At 41.1% G+C, this 25,643-nt stretch overlaps 1 protein-coding gene across 4 annotated transcripts in view; it reads right to left on the bottom strand.

Annotated features, from left to right (window-relative positions):
* Window positions 1–25,643, bottom strand: part of LOC121851365 (autophagy protein 5-like) — a 165,973-nt gene that overhangs the window by 112,021 nt on the left and 28,309 nt on the right. For all 4 annotated transcript variants that reach the window (XM_042345211.1, XM_042345210.1, XM_042345212.1 and 1 more), the window contains exons 6-7: window positions 13,281–13,375; window positions 185–302 (exon numbers count right to left, since the gene is read on the bottom strand). In XM_042345211.1, the coding sequence (XP_042201145.1) occupies window positions 185–302; window positions 13,281–13,375 (213 nt within the window). The remainder of the gene's footprint in view (window positions 1–184; window positions 303–13,280; window positions 13,376–25,643) is intronic.

Genomic DNA, 25,643 nt, shown 5'->3' with positions numbered 1-25,643 from the left:
GTTATGTTGCAATTTAAAACTAATAATTCAAAATAAAATCCAAATATCAATAGATCATTGGGACTTCCACCTGATGTGAAAGGCGCAATATAAATGCCATTTTTTGATTTTTATTTTGTAAAATGAGAAACCTATCCAACATGCTGAATTAATTATTTGATTGTTGAAGTTATCACAATCTTACCGTCAGAAGGTACAGCAGCAGGAAACACTTCTTTTAACAAGTCACCAAGGCTGTGTGGTTGTCCATCTGGACTGAGTGGTCGAAACAGCTTCTGAATAAACGGTTTCTCGTTTAAAGGCTGAAATGTGCGAAAACAGAATTAGACACCCAAGACCACGATATCGTATCTTGCACAGCAATTATTAGGTGATAACATACTTTGAAAATCTAGAATAAAATACTCAGTGCTGTACTGAACAATTGTTATACGGATTAGCTCAATAAGAAAAAAGGACTGAGTGAAATCTATCCTTAGGGTCTTTTGTGTGCCCTGTCCCCCGCCCCACCCCCCAATGTTTTAGGTAGTTTTAATAGATAGGGTTGTCTTCTAGCACATCAATTGTAAGGATGACTGGTCCAATAAATAGCACCTGTTCAGTTCTGTACTTTTGTGTCAGTCTAGATTATGAGCTAGTTTTACATTTTAAATTTTGATAAGTTGATCCAATTTGTTTCACTCAAGAAAAATACATTTGATTCTGTGCTATAAAGCAGTTATAATGATTTGAACTATGGCGTCTTATTTGACCCTCAACTATCCTTTCTACCCCACATCCATGTCATGACCCGCTTTGCCTTCCCCCACCTCCGCAACATCGCCAGGTTCTGCTGCTGTCTCACACATCCGGCCGCCGAGACCCTCATACATGCTTTTATAACTTCCAAGCTCAATTACACAAACTCCCTGCTTGTCGGCCTCCCCACCTCCTCCCTCGATAGGCTGCAGATAATCCAGAACTCCGCAGCCCGTGTCCTCTCCCGCACCAGGCTCTGTGACCCTATCATCCCCATCCTCGGCCGACTCCACTGGCTTCCCATCACATGGAGGATACAGCTCAAGTTCTCACCTTCAAAGCCCTCCATGGTCTTGCTCCCCCTTACCTCTGCGACCTCCTAACCCCCTACCAACTTGCCCGCTCCCTCCGCTCAGTGGGCTCCAGCCTGCTTCAAGTTCCCCGCCTCGCTCGCCCCACTATTGACGGGCGGGCCTTCAGCCATTCTGCCCCCACCCTCTGAAACTCCATCCCGCAGTCCCTCCGCCTTGCCTCCTCCAGTGCCTCCTTCAAGACCTGTCTAAGACCCTCCTCTTCGACTGTGCCTTCGATCACCCTCCTTCCCCCTCGGCCCTCCATCCTCCCCGATCCTGATCCCCAGCTCGGGTCTGAAACATTGATTGTACAGCGCCTTGGGACGTCCTCCCAATGTGAAAGGCACTATAAAAATTTATTTTGTTGTTGTTGAGAATAACTTATACCATTAACTTTCCACCTTAAAAAGTTATTAATAAATATAATTTTTGCAAGAGCTTTACCTGGTAAGAACAAAACAAAACATTTTTTTCATTGTCACAATGAGAACAGAGTGAGGGCACAGTGAGGTGATTATCTTTCCTCCAAGGCTCCAAGATGCTATCCTGAGTAAAGGGCGCTATATAAATGTTATTGTTCTTTCACAAAATGGAAGATAATTGAGGTTCTATTGTAGCTGTTACTAATATGTATCCATGTCCTAACCTTGGCACTCATTAAGATTACAGAGCAAACCATTATAAGGTCACTTTGGTCCAATATCATAGGTCCAGCAGTATAACAAAGTGCAGAAAAATAGCCGATTTTCAAGTCATACAGATACTGTGAATGCACAACTCGTAATAAGCGACATTATTGTCACTTTCCTCTTCCATCGCACATGCATACCACATAGGAAGTGAGTCTGTGGTGGTAATTTATTTAACACGCCCTAAAGCTCTGGAACAACCCCCCAACGACCCCCAGCTGGTGTCGTGCCCTGGGAAGCTGCCCTGCATGAGGGACGCTGTATAAATACAAGTTGCTTTTTTGTTGTAATTTGGAAGTTGGCCTTTTTTTAGCATTTGGGATGCTAACTTAAAAAGCTAAAAAGCCCTGTAAGCAAACCTGCCTTATAAGCTGGTGTCTTCTAACAGCATTACCCTGTAACTTCTAAAAAGAGTCACTCATGTGGCACCTTATCAAAAGCTTTTAGAAACCCAGGACATTGGAAGATGAAGTTTCCCTACATCAATTTGCATATTAAACTATATCAAATGTAAGGATTAATATTATTAAATCCTTAAAAAGGTTTAAGAGGTTGTCAAATTTTCTGAAGCTGTATTGACTATCATCAGATTACTTAAAGCTTCTTCTATTTTATTTCTGATTCTAGAGGTCAGGCTCATGAGTCTGTGCTTTGCCGCGTGTCGGCACGCTCAACACCGTCGATCACGCCATCCTCCTACATCGCCTGTTCTCCATTATCCACCTCAGTGGGACCACACTCGCTTAGTTCGAGTCCTACGCCAGTACTACATTTCTGCAAGTGACTTTTCTTCGCACTTCACCCCAAGGATCAATTCTTGGTCCCTTTTTCTTCTTCATCTATATGCGCCCTCTCGATGATGTCATCCGCAGACACGGGGTTAACTGCCACATGTATGCGGATGACACTCAACTCTACTTTTCCACCTCCATTGTTAAGCGCTCTGAGATGCCGCCCAGCGTTGAGGGCGCTATATGTGCAAGTTTTGTATTTGATATTTGTGACCTTCTCAAATATAAAAAATAAATGTTTCCATTTCAAGCCTGTCGGAAGATTCCCAGTATTCATTGAGTTCCGCAAAATGATCACCAGTTCACCTCTTTCTCTCACTCCTTCAGTTTCTCCTTTTAAACTCTTTTCAAATGCCACAGCCCTGGCACTCCTCAAAATCCATCATAACACTTAAGAGTATCCAAACCAGTGATAGTTCCAAATATGTATGCCACCTACACATGGAAATTACCCTGAGCCTGGAAATGGAATGCACCCTCTTCCCCTGCTTAAATAATTTTCGACAATTTTAGGCACAGTTCGGCGAGAGACAAGTCTGCAATTGAGTTGGAATTTAAATCAACTAAAACTGAACATTTCTGTGGCAATTGTGTGTCAGCATTTGTATTACTGTCTCTCTGAGTCAGAAGGTTGTGGATTGAAGCCCCATGTCAGAACTTGGAATCATATAATCTAAGCTGATGCTCTATTGCAGTGTTGGGATTGTGTTGCATTGTCGGAGGTGCCATCCTTTGGATGAGACGTTAAATCGAGGCCCTGTTCAGGTGGAAATTAAAGATCCCAAGGCACTATTTGAAAAGAGAAGCTAGTTTCTCCTGGCGACCCAGCCAACAAACCCCCCAAACACAAATTGGTCTCTCATGCCATGGCTGTTTGTGGGACACTGCTGTGTGCAAACTAGCTGCCAGAGTTCATCCACAAAATACATAATCAATCCACTTTACAGTATATCCTGTGAAGTGCTTTGAATTGTCTCTAAGGCACTATATCAACTGCAAGTATTGTTGTATTATTAAATAAGAACGAGAAATAAGCTTCATATGTTTTGCAACAATGATATTAAGGATATCTCACTAAGTAATTCAGACTGAACAATCATTCTTTAAGGGACAGGCAGCATTAGGCAAGAAAATGTTAGTGAAATAATTTTAATGGAAGCTACAATCTAATAAATTATCAAAAAGCGATAGGGTTTTACCTAAATAATCCTTTACTCTTTTTGTAAAATTAAATGTTTTAATCAGAAAATGTGTAACATAGCAAAAATTAACCATTAACCAAGCTATATTACCACTTATTGAAATGGATTATGCACATCCCTATCATATATGTAGTGCTGCACTTTGGCTCATACACATATAATGTTTTTAATTCTATGAAAATCATTCCTCACTGTTGTTGTCAGTTCCTCACCTTTCCTACAATAACAAAGCCATTGATCGTCTTTGAAATTACTATAAAAAANGTATTATGTAGTAGTTACAGTTCCAGGTCTCACAGGGACGACTTGTCAAGTAACAGAACCAGACTGCAGCCTTGTTGCCTTATGCAATGATATATTAATACTTAACAAATATGTGCTGTATCATTTTTTTACAAAATCATTCTAAAGCATAATCAGTACAATTTAGAGCAGCAAACATTCACTTGTGTGCACTATAATATAAGTGTCCTGAAGAAAAGGGCTTCCTATCCACACAACTGTTTGGCAGTGTTATTTGTTTTGAAATGAAATGTTTTAAGTAAAGGTGTAGTTTTCTTTGTACATACTGGATTCTTGTCGCACTTCAATTTTGTAAAAAGGTATCAGTTACTAGCTTCTGAAACCAATCCAGATCTTGTTTTATGCTTTATCTACTTTTGAAGCTGTTGCTCAGACAGCCCCCTTCAGTGTAACACCTGAGCTTATCACCTAGAATTATTAATCAGTGGGCTCTGAAAGGCAGCACTTTAGATAAAGAGTTCTGGCACTTGTAACCAAATGCTACTGTTGGGAGTGGGTGAATGAGGTTACTGAAACTTACAGGACTTGTTAACAACAGTATACTTATAGAATTACCAGAAAAACTGAGTCATTGACAGGATGTGAAGACTTTACAGAATTAGCTGTAAAGTCTAGAAGGTGAGAGTACATTGAATTCAATTGAATTACATTTTGATTCATTTTTAATTAGAACCGTTAATAATTGATTATTTCAGTACAAAAGGAAAGTTAATTGCACTGTTCTAATTCAATTCCACAGCTTGTAAATTGAAAATATTTTTACAGTGCTATTATCAATGGTTTTGCTTTTACATTGTAATAATGTAAACTTATTTTGTAATTGAATGAGTTATGCAATGTGCTTATCAAATGATCTTTTGTAACTTTTTTGAACAATACTTTATAACTGTAAGTTTAAATGCACAGCATAAATTCCACAATGGAATATTCTGTTGCTGGGATCTGTCATGTCACTTGTGTGATCGATAAGTCTACCTATGCATGAAAGGACATTGGTGCTATCTAAATTTAGTTCACAGAATACTGGAAAAGGTTTGTGGTTACATTGCCCCCTGAAGATCAATTATAGCACGTGGGCATGAAACTTTTCATTACCTGAAGAAACAAAAACCTTGTCTGGTCTACTAACTTCAAAATTCTATGGTCCTTTAGTGGTTTTCTGACTAACTTTTGCAATTGTAAGTGGGTGACAAACTAAATCACTTTCACAATCTCACAATGGTTAAAGAACTTTAATCCAAGTTATTTTAATCTTCACAGAGTTACTTCATTCGGCAGTTCCCTATATAAAGCTATAATTGTGGTTGTAATTCTGTCAAAGGCATTGTGTGAGGAGGGGGCATGGGTCCTGTGACTTCCTCCAGGGAAAGAACACGAAATAGGCAATACCAACCACTGTGAAGATTTTCCAAGATCACTCTCCTGGGAACCAAAGACATTTTGAAAGGGTGATCAACAAAAGTAGCCTCAGTTTCCTGCTCTTCAGAAATAGAAGAATGCTTCTAACCCATTGCACACCTGAAAAATGCCTTTTAGTGAATTCAGACAAGGGAACTCAAACATTGTTTTGCGCCATTAAATGTAATTTTTTAGACAATTATTGAAAATATTTTTTGCTATGAGCCATTCATGATTTTCTCAAAAAATTACCTGACAAAAATTATAGTAAGCCAAATTTGTTTAAAATTCTACCTCAATTAAAATCACCAATTTTCCAAAGCTATATTTATGTATTTTTCCCCTCAAACACTAGTTCAATGTATTTTAAAACATTTGTACTAGATTTTCATACTGGCATTAATACAGACTCTTTGTTCCACCATCAACCTGCACTTCTGTTTATGGACAATGGAGAATAATAAGTGATTGTTAGAAAAAGAGCAGCATGTTCATCCACAAATACAGTCACTATACAGCACAAATCCTGGAACGAGGTTGAGACTTTTACACTGTGATAAGGCACAATACCAAATGAAAGATTATTATTTTTAAATGGCACCTTGGCATGTAAATTGTATCTCGTCTAGGGAACCTTGTCTCAATTGGTAGCAAGCTTGAATCTGAGTCAATAGACTGTGGTACATCCTATGTGTTGTTTTCCATCATGATGTGTTACTTACAGTGGAGATTTCCCCAAACTTACTCTTATTTGTTCATGCACTCACTGCTTATTTCTTTACAGGACAAAATCCTCCATTATCAACTTAGTAGGAGACCTGTAACTCAGTGGTTAGAGCACTCGCCTCGCAAGCGATAGACCTGGGTTTGAATCCCAGGTAGAGCGAAATGTTGGGCAAGTTTCCTTACGCCACACGCCTCTGTTTACCTAGTAGTAAGTAGGAACCCGGTTGTTAGTCGATTGGTGGATTGCTTTTCCTGTGGTAATAACACCTTCAAAAAAATATTAACGATGAATTGGTCACTTCAATCCATGACTGTTTGTGAGACATTGCTGTGCACAATTGGCTGCCACAGTTCTCCCACAAATATAGAGTCAATTCACTTTACAGTATATTCGGTGAAGCGCTTTGAGACGTCTCGAAGACGTGATAAGACGCTATATCAAATGTAAGGATTATTATTATCAGTTCCATTTCCTGTGTTTGTTAAGAAGTACTTTTTGAACACAAGAGCTATTTTAGCTGCTGTTTTGGACTATCAATGATCAATATATGTTGAATAGGGCCATCTTTTCAACCTAGATTAGAAACAGTTGGACCTTTCTGAGGATTCAATCTTTTTCACTGAACGCTCATTGTTGTTAAGAACACAATCCAGTTTATCCCAGTTATGTAAGGTGCTCTGACATTCTATTTGTTCTCAACCAACTTCCTCCAAATTAAACCTATAATTACAAATTCTTCTTACTAGAATTTTAGTATCGCACAAACCTAATTTCTTGGTTCATGCAATGGCATGCTTCCTACATCGGCAAGGCTGTATTTACACCTTAAGTGAACAAAGCCAACCACACTAACCTGTAACATTGTGAAATTATTTTAGTCAAAATAAAATATTGACAGACAAACTTTTGTTTTGGTTAGTCAGGTGTCTGGCACCAACAGAAAACCATCATCGTGCTTATGCATATTAAAACCCGAGTTTAATGAATCACACCTGGAATTTCCCTTGCATTAGAATGGAATACACACTCCCCCCTCTGCAGACACGGGCTCTTCCCCCCCCACCGCAGACAGGCGCTCTCCCCCCACCCCACTGCAGACACGCGCTCTCCTCCCCACTGCAGACACTCGCTCTCTCCCCCCACTGCAGACACTCGCTCTCTCCCCCCACTACAGACACTCGCTCTCCGCCCCCCCCCTCCCCACTGCAGACACTCGCTCTCTCCCCCCACAGCAGACACTCGCTCTCTCCCCCACAGCAGACACTCGCTCTCACCCCCCACTACAGACACTCGCTCTCCTCCCCACTGCAGACACTCGCTCTCTCCCCCCACTGCAGACACTCGCTCTCTCCCCCACTGCAGACACTCGCTCTCACCCCCCACTACAGACACTCGCTCTCCGCCCCCCCTCCCCACTGCAGACACTCGCTCTCTCCCCCACTGCAGACACTCGCTCTCTCCCCCCACTGCAGAAACTCGCTCTCACCCCCCACTGCAGACACTCGCTCTCTCCCCCCACTGCAGACACTCGCTCTCACCCCCACTACAGACACTCGCTCTCCGCCCCCCCCTTCCTCCCCACTGCAGACACTCGCTCTCTCCCCCCACTGCAGACACTCGCTCTCACCCCCCACTACAGACACTCGCTCTCCGCCCCCCCCCTCCCCACTGCAGACACTCGCTCTCTCCCCCCACAGCAGACACTCGCTCTCTCCCCCCACAGCAGACACTCGCTCTCTCCCCCCACTGCAGACACTCGCTCTCTCCCCCCACTGCAGACACTCGCTCTCACCCCCCACTGCAGACACTCGCTCTCACCCCCCACTTCAGACACTCGCTCTCCGCCCCCCCCTTCCTCCCCACTGCAGACACTCGCTCTCTCCCCCCACTGCAGACACTCGCTCTCACCCCCCACTACAGACACTCACTCTCCGCCCCCCCCCCCACTGCAGACACTCGCTCTCACCCCCCACTACAGACACTCGCTCTCTCCCCCCACTGCAGACACTCGCTCTCACCCCCCACTACAGACACTCGCTCTCCGCCCCCGTCCCCCCCCCCCACCCACTGCAGACACTCGCTCTCACCCCCCACTACAGACACTCGCTCTCCGCCCCCGTCCCCCCCCCCACCCACTGCAGACACTCGCTCTCACCCCCCACTACAGACACTCGCTCTCTCCCCCCACTGCAGACACTCGCTCTCACCCCCCACTACAGACACTCGCTCTCTCCCCCCACTGCAGACACTCGCTCTCACCCCCCACTACAGACACTCGCTCTCCGCCCCCGTCCCCCCCCCCCCCACCCACTGCAGACACTCGCTCTCACCCCCCACTACAGACACTCGCTCTCTCCCCCCACTGCAGACACTCGCTCTCACCCCCCACTACAGACACTCGCTCTCCGCCCCCGCCCCCCCACCCCCCACCCACTGCAGACACTCGCTCTCCCCCACTGCAGACACGGGCTCTTTTCATTTTACTTATCAGTAAAATCAAACTTTCACGGTATTTATTTGTGTTGTATTTCATATCTTTGTATTTATGCCATGTAGTATATTTCACAGAATTTGCACTGTTTAAACTGCCAGCTGACACCTCTTCACCCAAGTCATCCTCTTACATCAGGAGGCACTTGAATACCAGTCACAACCTTCAGTGAAACTCACCACTGCTATTTGGCATTATTAACTGCAGAAGGTGAGGTAACACAATACGACACAGACTTAACTAAAGCATGCGTGGACAGTTTGTCATGAGACACTGGAGATGTGTGGATCAGAGGGAAAAACATATTGGGAATTGTAATCCTGATGGTATCTGTCAACCTCTGCGGGCATTGTCTGCAGTGGGCTAAATGGCCTCCTATGTTCTCAGAAGCATATTTATTCTTATACAGAGTATAAGATGGATGAAGACGACTTTATTAGCTAAATAATGATACAAGTTCTTATATCTTAAAATATGGAAGATAAGTTGACAGTTATACAACTTATTATTATTTAACACGCTGGAAAAGAATAACCATATTTGTAACTGTACAGGTTTTAAAAAAAACAGGAAGTCCTGCTGTTCAGGACCACTGAAGCATGATAGTTACGCAAGTCCCACAAATCATACATTCTGATATGACCACATATTTGTCAATTGTAACGCTTAGTGCTTTTCATTGTTATTCTTAGAAACTGGAATTAGCAAACAAGAACAATATCTGTGGGTAATGTCAAGCTTTAAGGTACTGGATCTATGTCAGTAAGAAGGAACAAAATATTCACTATAGATTGTTGTATCACATTCAGTGAATAAAGCCAGAATAATGAAAATAAAATCAAAATCAGCAATACAGAGATCATAATTTGATAAACACAGCATTTCTTTTGGCAAACAGTTCATGTTAAGTGATTTGTTGTCATATAAAGCGCTATGAAAGTTAGTTAGTTTTTAAGAATGTTTGATTCTGCAGTGACCCTATTTCCACCCTAACTGTTAAACTATCTCTGATATGACTATGAGTAAATAATTTAAGAATGCGATTCAAAGCCATTCTGAGTTGTAATAATGCAGAAACCCATCACCATGATTAAGACTGTCCAAACCAAGGTGAGATTTTTTNGTATCCCACCTACACATGGAAATCCCAGAGATAGATTGTTGTAATTGTATGCACACTCTCTCCCTGGAGGGACACATCCTGCTTACCTAATTCCGGAAACTATAAGGTGCAGGTTGGCAACAGCCAAGGCTTGAGGACCCCACGGTGTGCGTTGTGGTACTGCTGGAGTCTAACCAGCTAAAACCGCATAGCTTGCTTTGATATTGCTGTCCAGCAAGCTTTCCCACTGCTTGTCCAGCGAGGACCACCCTTCTCATGAGGGGCTTGGCTTCCAGAAACCAAGACTCTCCTGATTGGCTCCCGTCAGAGCCTCCTCACCTCAGGTACTGAGAGCAACACCATCCATGGTTGCACACTCCACCTTACTAAGCCAGTCCGGATTCTTGGGGTCTCGTTTGACCCTCAATTATCCTTTCTACCCAACATCTGCGCCATGACCCGCTCTGCCTTTCCCCATCTCCGCAAAATCGCCCGGCTCCGACACTGTCTCACACCACAGGCCACCGAAACACTCATACATGCTTTCATTACTCCTTGCTTGTCGGCCTCCCCAACTCCTCCCTCCATAGCCTGCAGATCATCCAGAACTCTGCAGCCTATGTCCTCTCCCGCACTAGGCTCCGCGACCTATCACCCACATCCTCACCAACTCCACTGGCCTCCATCACACAGAGGATACAGTTCAATATCCTAGACCTCACCTTCAAAGCCCTCCATGGTCTTCCTCCCCCCTACCTCTGTGACCTCCTAACACCCTACCATCCTGCTCGCTCCCCCAGCGGACACCGGCCTGATTCACGTCCCCAGCCTCGCTCACCCCACTACTGGCAGGTGGGCCTTCTGCCACTCTGCCCCGTCCTCTCCATCCTGCAGTCTCTCCGCCTTGACCCTCCCTTGACTCCTTCAAGACCCATCTCAAGACCCTACTCTTTGACCATGCTTTTGATCTCCCTGCTTCCCTCCCTGCTCTCCACCCTCCCCAGTCCGCAGCTCAGGTCCGAAATTCTGTTTGTCCAGCGCCTTGGGATGTTGTCCAGACATGAAAGGCACTATACAAATGTAATTTTGTTGTTGCCAGGTTAAAGGTTGCTGAGTGAGATGACTCCCTGCCCCCTGTGACTGGTCTGCCCTTCCAGGTCCTGCCGATGAGCCAGGCTGGCTGTACTGTCATCAGCAGTGCCTTGGAATACTGTGGACCCACCTGGCTCAGAAACCGGCCTACTAAGACTGCTGGAGAGGGCTGGCTCAATTCTGATTCCATTGCCAGGCATGTCACCTTGCAGCCCGTTCAGCTTATATAGCGCCCTCCACACAGGGTAGCATCTCAGAGCGCTTTGATAGGGAATGGTGCCAGTTGACAGTGAGAGGCTGACGAGGTCTGAGAGTAAAGGGGCGAGGAGGTGAAGTTGGGAGGTAAGGAGCAGGGTAGAGACAGGGTCAAGGGAGCAGGTGGTGGGCCTCATGCAGGTTATAGTGGTGGTGAGAGAGGAAGGGTTCGAAAGTGTGGAGGGAGGGATGGGTAGGGGCTGGAGTGTGAGGGAGAGATGGGGAGGAGTGGCAGTTTGGAGGGCGGAGGGAGTTGAACGGATCTCCTCGAGTGAGCGAAGGTGGCTGGTGTACCAGGGTGAGTTGCGCGAGTAGGAGGTGGTTCAAGAGGTGAGGGGGGCAAGGGCATCGAGAATGGTGAAGTGGAAGTTGTGGAGGAGAGTGACCAAGGAAGTCGGTGTGGGAGGTAGGCCAGACGGAGAGGAGTTCAGGCGACTCCAGTGCAGCGGAAAGGGAAGGAGTTGAAGTGCAGGTTGAAGTCGCCTAGGATGAGGAGGCATTCAGAACAGAGAAGCTAGGAGGGCGCAGATGAACGTGGGGAGGGTTTGGGGGACGACAAATCAGAGAATTCTGAGGGAAAGATTGGAGGGGTGGTAGAGAGTAAGGTGCTTGAATGCATGTAGATTTAACAGGTACGGAGTGAGACAAATCCCTCCCCACTCCCCACCCTGTGAATGGTATGACTCTCCAAATAGACCATACACTCTTTGACTTTTGCTACTTTCCATTTCAGATCTTGAACTGACCATTTGAACTAGATCTTTGCTTTCCAGTGATGAGCAAAGTAATGTTTTCTGTGGTAGAGAAAAAGAAAGAGAACTACCATCCACAAATTATATCTGTAGCTTTATCAGAATATTCTATTGAATAATTACAAATAAAAACTGCCTATTTGTCTCTATGCTTTATAATTTAAGTTTTTCTTACTGATCTTCTTCATGCTGGTATGGTTACGTGAGAATTCATGCTGGTATATCTGGCACTCTCCAGTCAGAAAGGCGATAAGCCAATCGACTAACAAGCGGGTTCCTACTTACTGCTAGGTAAACAGAGGGGTGTAGGGTAAGGAAACTTGCCCAACGTTTCACCCTGTCCGGGAATCGAACCCAGGTCTCTCGCTTGCGAGGTAAGTGCTCTAACCACTGAGCTAGAGGACTACACTAATACGACAATAGGAAGATTTCTTCTCCTTTCAATTTATGTCATGGGATGTTTAATGACCAAGAAGATGGGACCTTGGTTTAATGTCCCATCCGAACGTTAGCATCTCCAACAACATAATGCTCAACCATTACATTGGAGTATCAGCGGAGGCTCAAGTCTGTGAGTCGAATTGAACCTATAACCTTTCAACCCAGAGGCGAGATTAGTATTAACTAGAAAAAGTTTAGTTCTAACCAGCACAATTACCATTATGAGAAACTGTCAATTGAAAAAATGTATCCATAAACACTGCACAAGCTAAAGCTCATAGAAAATTCACACTACCCCAAAATTATTTCACTACCAAGAATTTCACGGAAACAGTTGCGCAAGACACCAATTTGCTGTCTCATACTTGATACAGCACTTCCCCTTTGTTTGTAAGCTTTCATCAGATGAGTCGGAGATGAGTCAGTAATGCTTAGCTAAAAACGCAACTCCTGAGCGGCTTGTGATTAATTTGAGATTAAAATGAGACAGAAAGTGCATGTTCAAAATAGATTGCCGAAAAGGACATTTTGCACATTAGTCTTTCAGTTATGTGAAGAATGGAATTTAGGAACCATTCAATACTGTTGTTATTTATTAATTTTAAAACATCAATATTTCACCTGCTTTGGAGAGGAATGCAGTGGTCTTTTGAAGGAAGGCTTCTTCGCAAGCAATTTACCACTTGTCAGAAGGAAAAGTCACTAAAGTATGAAGTCAATCAGTGCATTTATTTTGTCAGGTGAAAAATATTCCTTTTATTTTTTTTTAAATGAGAATAAAATATTACAATTCCTAGGATATTCTTGGTTTACAACTGTACTCCAAGTAAAATGCATCCTGAGTAAAATACATCACAACATTATCAAAACCGTCTTCAAATGCACCTATGACTAGCGAATAAACTATGGCTTTCAAAGTTTATGTAGGTATGCTAAAGGTTCTCACCTGATATATCCTGAAAGGAATATACCGGAAACCTCCTTCATCTCCTGGACACTCCATTAGTTTTCGATTGATGGCCCAGAATTGGTCAAATTTGTCTAAATTGAAAAAAACACATTTCAAAACTTTGTTTTATTCAATGTAATTGAACAATGCATCTAATTTAGACTGAGCCACAAGTTTTTGACATCACCCAAATTACATTACACAGAACCACCACAAGTTATAAATTCCAGAAAAACACATAATTGGTCATTCCCACGACTGTTCCTGGGACATTGTTATGTGCAAATTTGTTGCCTCGTTCATCTACAAATGCAATCACTGCACTTTACAGTGAATCATTTAAAGGGTTTTGAGACGTTTTGACAACATAATAAGATGCTATACCAAATACACGGAGTATGTGTATATACAGTAAAGTCCGGATAACTTGACCTTGGCTTAACTTGTCACAATCACTTAAGTCATCATGATGTCAATAACCCAGCCACATATGCCTAATACGCCACTCCAGGTAACTCATCATTGTTCCTCTTTCCTTTGGAGTGATGAGTTATATATTATAATTGATGTATATATACACACACACATAAAAATTATAATTGATCAAAGTACATCAAGCCAGTTAACACTTATTGTGTATAATTGCCTTTGATGAAGCATTAATATTTGGAATAAAATGTACCCTGAACTAAAATGGTTACCGAATACAGTGTCTGGTTTCTAATAGTCAGTACTTTACTCAAAAAATTCCCTATATGGTAGCAGCACATTTAGAATGCGTTAAGAGCTTTAAACAGAGCTTAAAAAGGCAATTTTAAATGTACCTTTTGACCTCAAAATTGTATACAACAACAACAACAACAACAAGATTCCATTTATAAAGCGCCTTTCACGTCAGGAGGACGTCCCAAGGCGCTGTATACCTTTTAAGCATTTTGATATTTAAGGAATGTATTGGGAAACTCTAAGCAGGATGTAATAAAGGCATGGGTGAGTGTTTCAGTGGGAAAATCATGACACTATAGTTATTGATAGAAGCTGGTTTGGGTCACTTTGTAGACTGTACATGGTGTAATGGCTTCACATCCGCATTGTTATCACAGCCACAGTGGAAATCAGTCCAAATTAGTGCAGACATTGGGTTCTGTACTGTATATCATCTTTTTACCCTTCTATTTTTCTACTGTCAGTTCCTTGCAATTCAAAAAAACACCATTCTTTTTGCAATAATGAACATAAAATGCAAGAAGTTTCAGAAGAAAACAGCAGGCTTAGGTCTTTTGGTTGTCTTGAATATTACACAGTAGACTGTAACAGAAGATGCTGTACGACAACTTTGAATGTGCCTAAACTACTCAGTAGGGGAATAAAGCAACACCTTTACAAATAGCTTTGAGTCAAGCATCCTGTTTAAAAATAATTCAGAGATAAAAGGGAATTCAATATTCTATTGGTAATGTTATTTCTCTTCTTCTACCATAAAAGAGCCCAAGCCCTGAAGACAAACAATTAATTCCCAAAAGAATAACAGACAAAGAAGTACAACTTTGTAGAAAGAGGAAAGTAAAGCTGGTGCTTTAGATTTCCCATGGGAAAACTGAAATGAAAATTTCAGTCCAGAACATTTTAAGTGTCTGAGGAAACAATGGTTAAAGTGCAGGAACATAAAACCAATAGCGGGTGTTTTATAAAGAAAAACGTGGCGTCATTAGAACCACATACATCCTGCCAAAAAACAAAAAGGAGAAAAAGGTCTGTTAAATATTGCATTGTTCCGTATATTCGTTAAGTACAACTAGGATGTTTCAGTTGAAACGTACAATATCACAACTTGAAACTGTACATTATCTGCATGTGAAGTCAGCTAAGACTTAGGTACACAGCCTGGTAAACAAACCCTCAAATAAAATTAGTCACTCACACCATGGCTGTTTGTGAGACATTGCTGTGCGCAACTGGCTGTCGCGTCTCGCCCACAGAAAATACAGTCACTCCACATTATAGTATATCCTGTGAAGTGCTTTGAAATGTCTCGATGACTTGAAAAGGCTCTATATCAAATGCAAGGATTATAATAATTATTATAATGCATCGTGTTTATAGCAAGATTGCACTTTATAAACCCAAATATCACACTGCAATGAAACTGCACAATATAACTCCCAATTCTCCCAATTTTGCATTTCCAGACTTTTCAGGTTGTATCGTAGTGTGCAATTGGCTGCTGCGTTCGCCCACAAATATACAGTCAATTCACTTTACAGTATATTCTGTGAAGCGCTTTGAGACTCTAGAAGACGTGAAAAGCACTATATCAAATGCAAGGATTATTATTATTATTGAAGTTTGGGAGAGATTGTGGGGAAAAATAAGGACCAACCAGAATCACTCATATCACTGCTTTTTTTTTCTTTCTTTCTCTACCTCAATATTAGCAATTAACATTTAGTTTTTCTACATGTTTCATCAGTGTTATAAAACAGGAGGCGGCAAACTTGCCACAAAGTCTTCACTTAGTTGACCACCAAGAAGCATACAAATAAACTTCCACCTTATTCTTGCAGCCCTTCCAAGACTTTGATCGCTAATATGAGCATCAAATAGGATAATATCAAATACAGCTAATATGAGCACTCCTTTGCACCCCCCTACCTCTCTGACCTCCTCTCTCCTCAAAACAGCACCTGTTGTCTTCGTTCCTCCAGGTCTGGCTTCCTCCTTGTCCCCCGCGTCCTCCGCTCCACCCTCGGCGGTCGTACCTTCAGCCATTACGCCCCGAGGCTCTGGAACTGCCTTCCTCACTCCCTTCGTCTCGCTCCCTCCCTTCCCATTTTTAGGTCTCTGCTGAAGACCTTTGTTTTCGACCGCGCCTTTGGTCACCTTCCCCCCCCCCACCCCCTCCCCCTGGCTTGGTCCTGGGTTCTGAAACTGTAAAGCGCTCTGAGATGCCATCCAGGTGGAGGGCGCTATATAAATCCAAGTTGTTGTTGTTATCCAGTAATTGGAAATTTAAAAATGTGGGGATGAAAGAGTTATTTTAATTGGCACTCTGCCCCCAACTCTTGTGGTAACATAAACTGCTCCAACATAACGTATATTGCCACAATTATGTAATCACTTTTTATTAAAAGTAAGTAGTGAGCATGAACATTTAAAAATTATTTAAAAGGAGGATTTAATTACAAACAGAACGGGGCAGTTCTCTTAAATCAAAGTATTCAAATGCTGAGCCCAGACTGCAGAACCAGTTATAAATATAAATACGTGTTTCAGGAATTTCCTGCCTCGAGGAATTTCATACTAAATTTGTAGGAGCACCAGCTGAAATACAACCTCAAAATGCATTGGAGAACTGACATTTTAACAATTTTATGTTGTTTTCAAATAGAACAACATTAAAATTACATTTAGAAAACATCTTTCACATTAGAAGGACAAAGTGGATTGGCTAAACCTTGTCCTGAGATTTCTATCAAATTTATGTTATGCTATATGAAGGGTACTATGTAAATGCAAGTTGTTGTTGTTCGGGATTTATGGGAGGCAAGTCTTACAGAAATAGCAACAAAACAGAATCTGTGCATGCATGCTCCGCAGTACAAACCTGGGCTCTTAAATGTTTATCACATATCTTTCCCACTGTGGTGGGGGGGAAAAAAAGACCTTGTAAGTGAAGTGAATGGCATGGAAGAAATCATCACCGGCCTGTATGGATTATATTACACTTTACATTGTTGTTTCAGCCATAAATGGAGTACACATACATAAAATTTGCTATCGAAAGTGAATTATTAAAACCATTTCTGATGCAAAAAGATTAGAAAAACAACTCTAAATCAGCATTAAAAGTACCTTAAAGGAGAGTAAAATTTCCTTGACAATTTGTCATCATCTCTCTTAGCCATTCAGCCATCAATCAAAGTGCACTCAAAACCTAGAGTGCTCTCTAGTTATCCAGCTCTCTGCTAGGACTTTTCTTTGCAGCTTTCTTTGCTGTGTGTGTGTGTTTGTGAGGGGGGGGGGGGGGCAAGAGAGAAAGAAGTGCAATTCAAGATTTGCCATATGTGGGATTTTTGATCAATAAAGCCTGCCGTTGAGCAACAGTTCTGAGATCATAGTTTTTCTTTGTTCTCTTTTGCATATTGGAACAATTTAGTCCTCCAGTGAATGAGTAAGATTCTTCCCCAAAAAAGTGTCAGTACACAGGCAAACAATATAAAATTAAATTGACACTTCATAAGAATGTGGATATTAATAAGTGTTAAATGATGCAAATGCAATTGCTTTATTCTGTTGAAAATAATAATAGCCGAGGTGGAAATACTTTATATACAAATGTTTTTTTCATCTTAACATCAAGAGTCAGACATTATTAATCCTTATCCAAGGCAAATTAGTTGCCTTAGTTTAGGCAAATAAAAACCTTGCCTTGACGAATAAAAACATGTTTGATTGATCTGCTTGGATAAGAAAGCAACTAAAATCCATCAACACATTTTGGTTGTTTGCTTAAAAAAAATGGGCTTTTTCAGCCAATCAAAACCTTCCATTCTCCAACACAAATGTAGGGAAAAAACAGGCTGAAAAGGAACAGATTGATTGAATGTTCTTTTTAAGAGAAATAAAATATAGAAAAGAAGTACTGATAGTCTAAAGATTAAGACAACCAGTGACTCAAGAGAAAAGAAAAATACCTATTTAAGTGACGCTTTACCAGTTCCAGTCATAAAATGTGATCAAAAGATTTGTAGCTACATAAAACAACAATGCTTATCTCATTGTCCAACCTTTAATAGATATCAGCTTTACTCAGGTGATGGAACTCTCACCTCAGAATGAGAAGGTTGTGGGTTGATGCCCCCAAGTAGGACTCTGAGCTCATAGTCTAAGCTGACACTCCAGTGCTTTGAGATGTTTTGATGTAAATAATATATACTATATTAAGCACACATTTTAAAACATATATATATATATATATATAAATATACTTAGAATACAGGTAGAACTTCCTGCTTATTCATCTGTATATAAATTTTCCAGGGCCAGGCAGCACTTGATCAACCATCAGGTTAATGCACAGCAGTTACCCTGTTAAAAGCTGATTAATCTGCTCCACACCTCTCAGCAACATATGTCACTTAAAGCAATTGAGTACAGAAGGAGTGACCCAGGTAATGTAGAACATATTTCCATTTAACATTGTGCCTTTAATGATGTCTCAAAGCACCTTACTTAATAAATTTTAAACGGTGACCTGTTATAAATAGAAACCTAACTAATCTTCAGCAGAAATATCCCATAACCAGCAATGAAGATTATCCAAGTGTCTGCTATACAGTATTTGGATGAGGGGAAGGTTGATAAAGATGCAGGGAGAACTTCTCGGCTCTTCAAAATAGTATCATAGGATCTTTATCGCCCACCACCAAAATATGCAGTTCTCTGTTTTACATTTCATCTGAAGAACATCACCACCAACATTGCAATGCTCCCTCATTGCTGCATTGGAGAATTAAGAGCTTGTTCAAATGAGAACATTTGAAAGAAAGAAAACTGCACTTTTATAAATATTGTTTTATTCTATCTGGGGTGTGCTTACGCAACTGTTTTTCCCCTTTAAACACTTTAATTTAGAATGAAATTTTTCTAATAACATCCCTTACAGCACCAACCACTGACAATTGTATCTGCCTTGCTACAAATATCCCAGAAAGTTCACGATATCTACGTACGAGCGTGAAAAACAAATCATGAAGCTTTCACACTGAGAACCAACTCCACAAGTGTAGTTGTCTAAGTCAATGTATCCTCTTCCAATTTGTGTAAAAAAGCTCAAGCTTGCGTGCCTCAAAAGAAATTACAACTCCACATTGCTTCTTTCTATGTAGTGTCTTCAATCTTTGCCTGTGGTTACCCAATATATTTGCATATCAAGCTTCTTCATTCATATTTAAATGAATCAAATCTTCAAAATCTATTCCTTTTTAGACAAGTAATGCTATCAGTACTAACTGAGAGATGTTTATTTTTCTCTCTTTTAAGGCTCAACAAAATGATGAAGTACTCATTTCACAAAGTTTGGTTTTTAGTCATTTCAATTTGCCCTCCACGTTTGTGATGAGTTTAATCAGAGCAAAAAATCAATGTTAACGCAAAGTAAACAGGATTAAATAATACTGCATTTTTTTTAATAAAAGAAACGTAGAATTCACAAGAGGTCACAAAACTACATGATGAAAGTCCTTAAACATAACTGTTGAATGCAATTTATTTATTGGCCTTATGTTCTCCAGTCATTCATCATAGCTCATCCCTTTTAAGCCTATGCCTTGTTAAAGAGATTAGTTACATTGGGAGCACTGCCCTAAAATCAATACTAAGACAGTTAGAACCAAGGTTAGGAAGCAGTTTGTTGAACTATTTTTGGCCAGGCTCGTCTCAAATGCCAAATGCGGAAACCCATCATTATGCTTAAAAGAATCCAAACCAGACATTGTTCCATGTATGCCACCTATACATGGACATTCCCATATGTAGGTGGCATACAGTGGGCTGGAAATATATGGAAAGATTGGCTCACAATTCTTTAAAGTCTGAATCAATAGGGACTTTTAAAAAAAAAGATACACAGGCACTTGGGCAGTACAGGAATTAAGGGATATGGCATTTTGATTAAATGATTTGCCAAGATTGAATAAAGTGGTGGAACATGCTCAATGGCCTCCCCCTTTTCCCTATTATCTTATGCTCCTTCTGAAGTACGTTTTTCTTCTATGCTGCTTCTATAGTCTGGACAGCTTCTCATGTTGTGAAGACCTGAACTGCACATGGTACGGTGCAGTACCCTGTATGTAGAGGCAACGGCTAAGTCAGGTGTGAACAAATCCAGAAAAATGGCCATTGTACAATACCAGCTGCCTCTGAAGGCTCATCTCCAAACTAATAGTATAACAGTGATATTGCTTATTTACTTTTGAAATTTAATGATCCAAAAGAGAATGTGAATTGGGGCAATAAATCTGCTCACACACCTTTGACACAGTGAAGATTTAATATTAAAGGGACTGAGGTAATGAGTGGGAACGTTCTTGCATTGCTTGCACATTACTAACTATTTTTACATGCAATAAAAAGCATCCAATTCTACATTATTTTTCTGTATGTAATGGTTATTAGCTTTTTTAAAATGTGTACTCATTAAGTTGTAAAATATTTTAAAATTAGTATACTATACAAATAGTATAACACTTTATTGAATCTTGGCAAATCATTGAATCAAAATGCCATATCCCTTAATTCCTGTACGGGGAAATCTCCTTATATACACAGGTACTTGTGTGGAAATCTGTTTGGTTTAGATTCTCTTAATTATGGTAATTGTTTTCTGCATGTGCTCGACTCCCAGCTGACCAAAATAACACATTATTCAGGATGGCAGCGCACGTTTCCATTTAAATCATATTTCGTATCTTATTAATTTGTCAGAGAGGCTAAACACTTCATGAAGAGGGAATTAAAGGGAAAACCCATTAACTAATTTTGTGCTACTCATTCAACTCCTTGTGGGCTAGTTACAAAGCACAATAACAATCAGCAGGTTATTTTAGATCAATTTTGCGGTCAGGGAAGAACATATAGTTTTACAGAGATAAAAGGGAGGGTGTGGGAAACTATATATTTCTTTCATAAATTTCACGCTAAAAGTGCTACTTTTGATTATAATAATCCTTGTATTTGATCTAGCGATTTTCACATCTTCTAGACGTCTCAAAGTATGTACTGTAAAGTGTCCCACAAACAGTCGTGGATTGAAGTGACCAATTTTATTATTTTGTTCTTGAGGGATTATTATCAGGCGGATGGAGTAAGGAAACTGGTTTTGCCCTGCTGAGAATCAAACCTAGGTCTCTCGCTTTCAAGGGAAGTGCTCTAACTACTGAGTTACAGGACAACACAAAATGATAATAATGGGGTGAAATACTATCACAGCCCATTCTCCAGACAAGATTTTGCCACATAAAATTTATTGTTAATTTGTAATTCTTTGGTGACCTCCGAATGATACAGAAACTTCATAAGAAAAACACAGTACATTTATCTGATTCACAAAATAGAGAGCATGCATATCCCATTTATTACCTCCTCTTATCACATGGTACATGATCAATCTTAACAGTCTTGGACAACCATCTCCTCCATGACTTAAAATCAGGAGTATGATGAATATAGGTCTGATCAAAAAGAAAAAAATGTATAATAGGGAAGAAGGGGCAATAAATGGGAGAATAATAAAAGGGGATATGAAAAAGACTGGAGGTCAAAATAAAAAGCAATAACAACGACGACAACAAATTACGTTTGTAGCGGCTTTCAAGTCAGGACGATGTCCCAAGGCGCTGGACAACCAAGGATTTGGATCCGAGAGCAGGGTAGGGGTCAGGAGAGGTGGAGGGTAAGGAAGTTAGGGGTAAGAGGGTGTCTGAAGGCTCGGTCGAAGAGGAGAGTGTAGAGATAGGCCTTGAAGGAGGCAAGAGAGGGAGCAAGCGAAGGGACTATAGAATAGAGTTCCAAAGAGTGGGGCAGAGATGCTGAGGCCTCGACTGCCGAAGGTGGGGTGGGGGACATGGAGAAGGCTGGAGCCCGCTGAGCCGAGGGAGTGAACAGGTTGATATGCAGTTAGCAGGTCGAGAGGAGCAAGGCTGTGAAGGGCTTTGAAGGTGAAGATTTTGGATTCTAGCTTTGGGTGATGGGGAGCTAGTGGAGCCAGGCAAGGATGGGGGTGATAGAATCACGGAGCCTGGTGTGGGAGAGGACATGAGCTGCAGAGTTCTACATGATCTGCAGCTTGTGGAGAGAAGAGGTGGGAAAGTCGACAAGCAGGGAGTTTAGGATATTCAACACTGGATAGGATAAGAAAACACATTTACATGGACATAAAAACTAAGAGGATACTCAAAGAAATCGTGAAACCACTTGGAGCTGAAGGGGGCAATTATGTAATTCAGAAAGAAGAAATGGTGAATACAATAGTTTGCTCCTGTTTTTACAGAGGGAGATGAAATTGGGATTGCAAGAATTGAGCACTATTCTCGGTTTCGGCATCCACCAATTATATTTTACTAAAGACACAGTTCTCTATGGAGTCCAGAGTAGACATGACATACTGGTGCTGTCATTGTGGATTATAAGAGATAATATCAGTCTCTATATATAAATATAGTATGGCCAGCACAGAAGTCAATCCAGACTGGCATTCCATTAAAGTAAGAAGAGTGCCACCCCATTGACAGCACCCACAACATAATACAACTACTGACGGTAGCGCTGTTCGCAGCTGCTCTGGATTAATTTATAGAGGCCAATCACGTAATTGAGCATCATAGTCACATCAAAAACAACTTGGATTTATATAGCACCCTTCACGTAGGGCAGCCTGTGACAGTGGCGGAGTCTGACTCCGAGCCAGGGGGAGTGGGAGGGTGGAGGTGATCGTAAGCACAATCAAAAAGGAAGGTTTTTAGGCGGGATTTGAAACTGAGGAGGGAGGGGGCTTTTATGAATGTATGAATAACTAAACTAGCTGTATTAGAGAGTGACCCAGTCAATACAAATAGTCTCAAATACAAATTTAATGTACATGTATCATGTAGTACTTTTAGCGTGACATTTATAAAAAATATATATAGTTTCCCACACGCTCCCTTTTATCTCTGTAGAACTACGTGCTCTTCCCTGACCGCAAAGTTGATCTAATATAACCTGCTGATTGTTATTGTGCTTTGTAACTAGCCCACAAGGAGTTGAATGAGTAGTACAAAATTAGTTCATAGGTTTTCTCTTTAATTCTCTCTTCATGAAATGCTTAGCCTCTCTGACAAATGGATAAGATCAGAAATATGATTTAAATGGACTCTCGAGGGAAACGTGTGCTGCCATCCTGAATAATGTGTTATTTTGGTCAGCTGGGAGTCGAGCACATGCAGAAAACAATTACCATAATTAAGAGAATCTAAACCAAACAGATTTCCACACAAGTGGAGTCCTGTAGCTCAGTGGTTAGAGCACTCGCTTTGCAAGCGAGAGACCTGAGTTCAATTCCAGGCAGGGCGAAACCTTGGGCAAGTATCCTTACTCCACACAGAGCCTAATAATAATCCCTCCAAAACCAAAAACAATAAAAAAAATTGGTCATTTTCAATCTACGACTGTTTGTGGGACATTGCTGTGCGCAATTGGCTGCCGCGTTCGCCCACAAATGTACAGTCAATTCACTTTACAGTGTGTTCTGTGAAGCGCTTTGGGACATCCTCCCGACGTGAAAAGCGCTATATCAAATGCAAGGATTATTATTATTATTAAGTACCTGTGTATACAAGGAGATTTCCCCGTGTCTGGAATGGAACTTGGCAATTCCATGTATTGAACTTGTTTCTTGCAATTATGGAATGCTAAAGGATAATATTATCCTCACATATTCATCTGCAGAATACAATGTGTTTTTTAAACAAAAGACTCTACATTCTGGTAGCGGGATTCCCAATTTGGGAGCCATCTTCTTGTTTATACGACTGGGTACTGAAAGATGGTGATTCAATACCCAGGCATTTAAAAACTCAGAATGAGGAACAGGGCACTAACCAATGCAATTTTTAAATATGTAATGTATACTATTTTTAAAAGATATTTTACAACTTAATGAGTTCACATTTTTAAAACCTAATAAACGTGATTACATACAGAAAAATAACGTAGAATTGGATGCTTTTTATTGCATGTAAAAATAGTTAGTCATGTGCAAGCAATGCAAGGACTTTCCCACTGGTTACCCTCTGTTCAATTTTGAGTACGTCTGGGAAATTGTAATATACTATTTCTGTTCTGAAATATAATTTTGTAACAAAACATGAGAGATGCAACAATATACAGAAATGCAACAATCTATTGCTGCAAAACTCAATACGCCGTGACAGTGAATAAACAGGTTCTGACTTCCAAATCGCTGAGTTATTGACCTTGGCCACATTGTTGTGGTAAAGTTAATGCTGAGCTACTGTCAGATACTTGGCAGCTGACACCAAGTAGTACTGGCTCAGATCTGTAAATGAGTTGCTCACCATCCCTCTCACCAGTAGATAGTGAAATGTTCCCACAGAGGACAGAAAAGAGCTATTTGATACTTACTAAATGTTAAAACTTTCATTCTCACTTTCATCACATTCAGGCATGACTATTCCAACACACTGTTCAACAGCTCCTCCATATAAAAACTGAAAACTACCCAGATCTCTGCAGGGCATACCCGCTCGCTCCCACACCAAGCTCTGCAACCCTACTATCCCCATCTTTACTCAGCTCCACTGGCTCCTCATTCCCCAGCGGATCAAATTCAAGATCCTCGTCCTCTCATTCAAATCCTCACATGCCCTCTACCTACCCTACCTCTGCAACCTCCTAAAACCCTATCGACCTGACCACATCTTTCACTCAGCCAGCTTCAGGCTACTTGATGTCCCCTGTCCTATCTGCCCCCCATTGGTTGGGAGAATTTTCTGCTGGAAATCCATCTTGAAATATCTCCAACTTTCCCCATCCCTCCTCTTTGACTGCATTCGGGGTTATGTCCAGAGGAGTAGAGTAATAAAGTATAAAAGTAGGGAAGTAATGTTAAATTTATATAAACCCTTATTAGAAAGATTGGGAGGGCTCAATGTCATAGAATCATACAGCACAGAAGGAGGCCATTCGGTCCATTGTGTCTATGTTGACTCTTTGAAAAGAGCTACCCAAATCAATTCCATTCCCCCACACTCTCCCCATAGCCCTGCAAACTTGTCCTCCCCAAATAATTATCTACTTCTCTCTTAAAAGTTATCAACTTGTTATCAGCTTCCACCAGCAAAGTTCATACTCCACTATCAATCCAACATTACAATCTGACATTTTCCGTCACATGCAGGAGCAAAAGCTGCAGTGTAAGACACCACATAGTGTGTTACACTACAGCAATGGGGATTATCATCTTCCAATTTTGACAGAGAGTATGCAGTCTCCATGTCAATTACATCTCACACCCCAGAGAGATCAGCATCAAAGTGCGGAAAAGAGAAAACTCTTTACATTCTTTGTTTTAGCCACTGTGGTGGTAAAGTTGTTTGGTTGATGAATTATTCTCTACTACTATTTACAGGTCCAAGATGAATATTAACAGGTCAATGATTCTCGATCTGAAACTGAAGATATCTTGATTCCTCCTGGAGGATTTACAGAGAAATTCTTATTGAATAACTGATTAGTGAGTGTTCCCTCAGGAAAAGAACAGTCCTAAAGGACTATGTTTACCATGAGTATCTAATAATAATA

Source organism: Callorhinchus milii, unplaced genomic scaffold (assembly GCF_018977255.1).
Source record: "Callorhinchus milii isolate IMCB2004 unplaced genomic scaffold, IMCB_Cmil_1.0 Scaffold33, whole genome shotgun sequence".
NCBI classification, from domain to species: domain Eukaryota; kingdom Metazoa; phylum Chordata; class Chondrichthyes; order Chimaeriformes; family Callorhinchidae; genus Callorhinchus; species Callorhinchus milii.
Note: the sequence above shows the minus strand (reverse complement) of the source record. Positions and strands in the feature narration are given on the sequence as shown.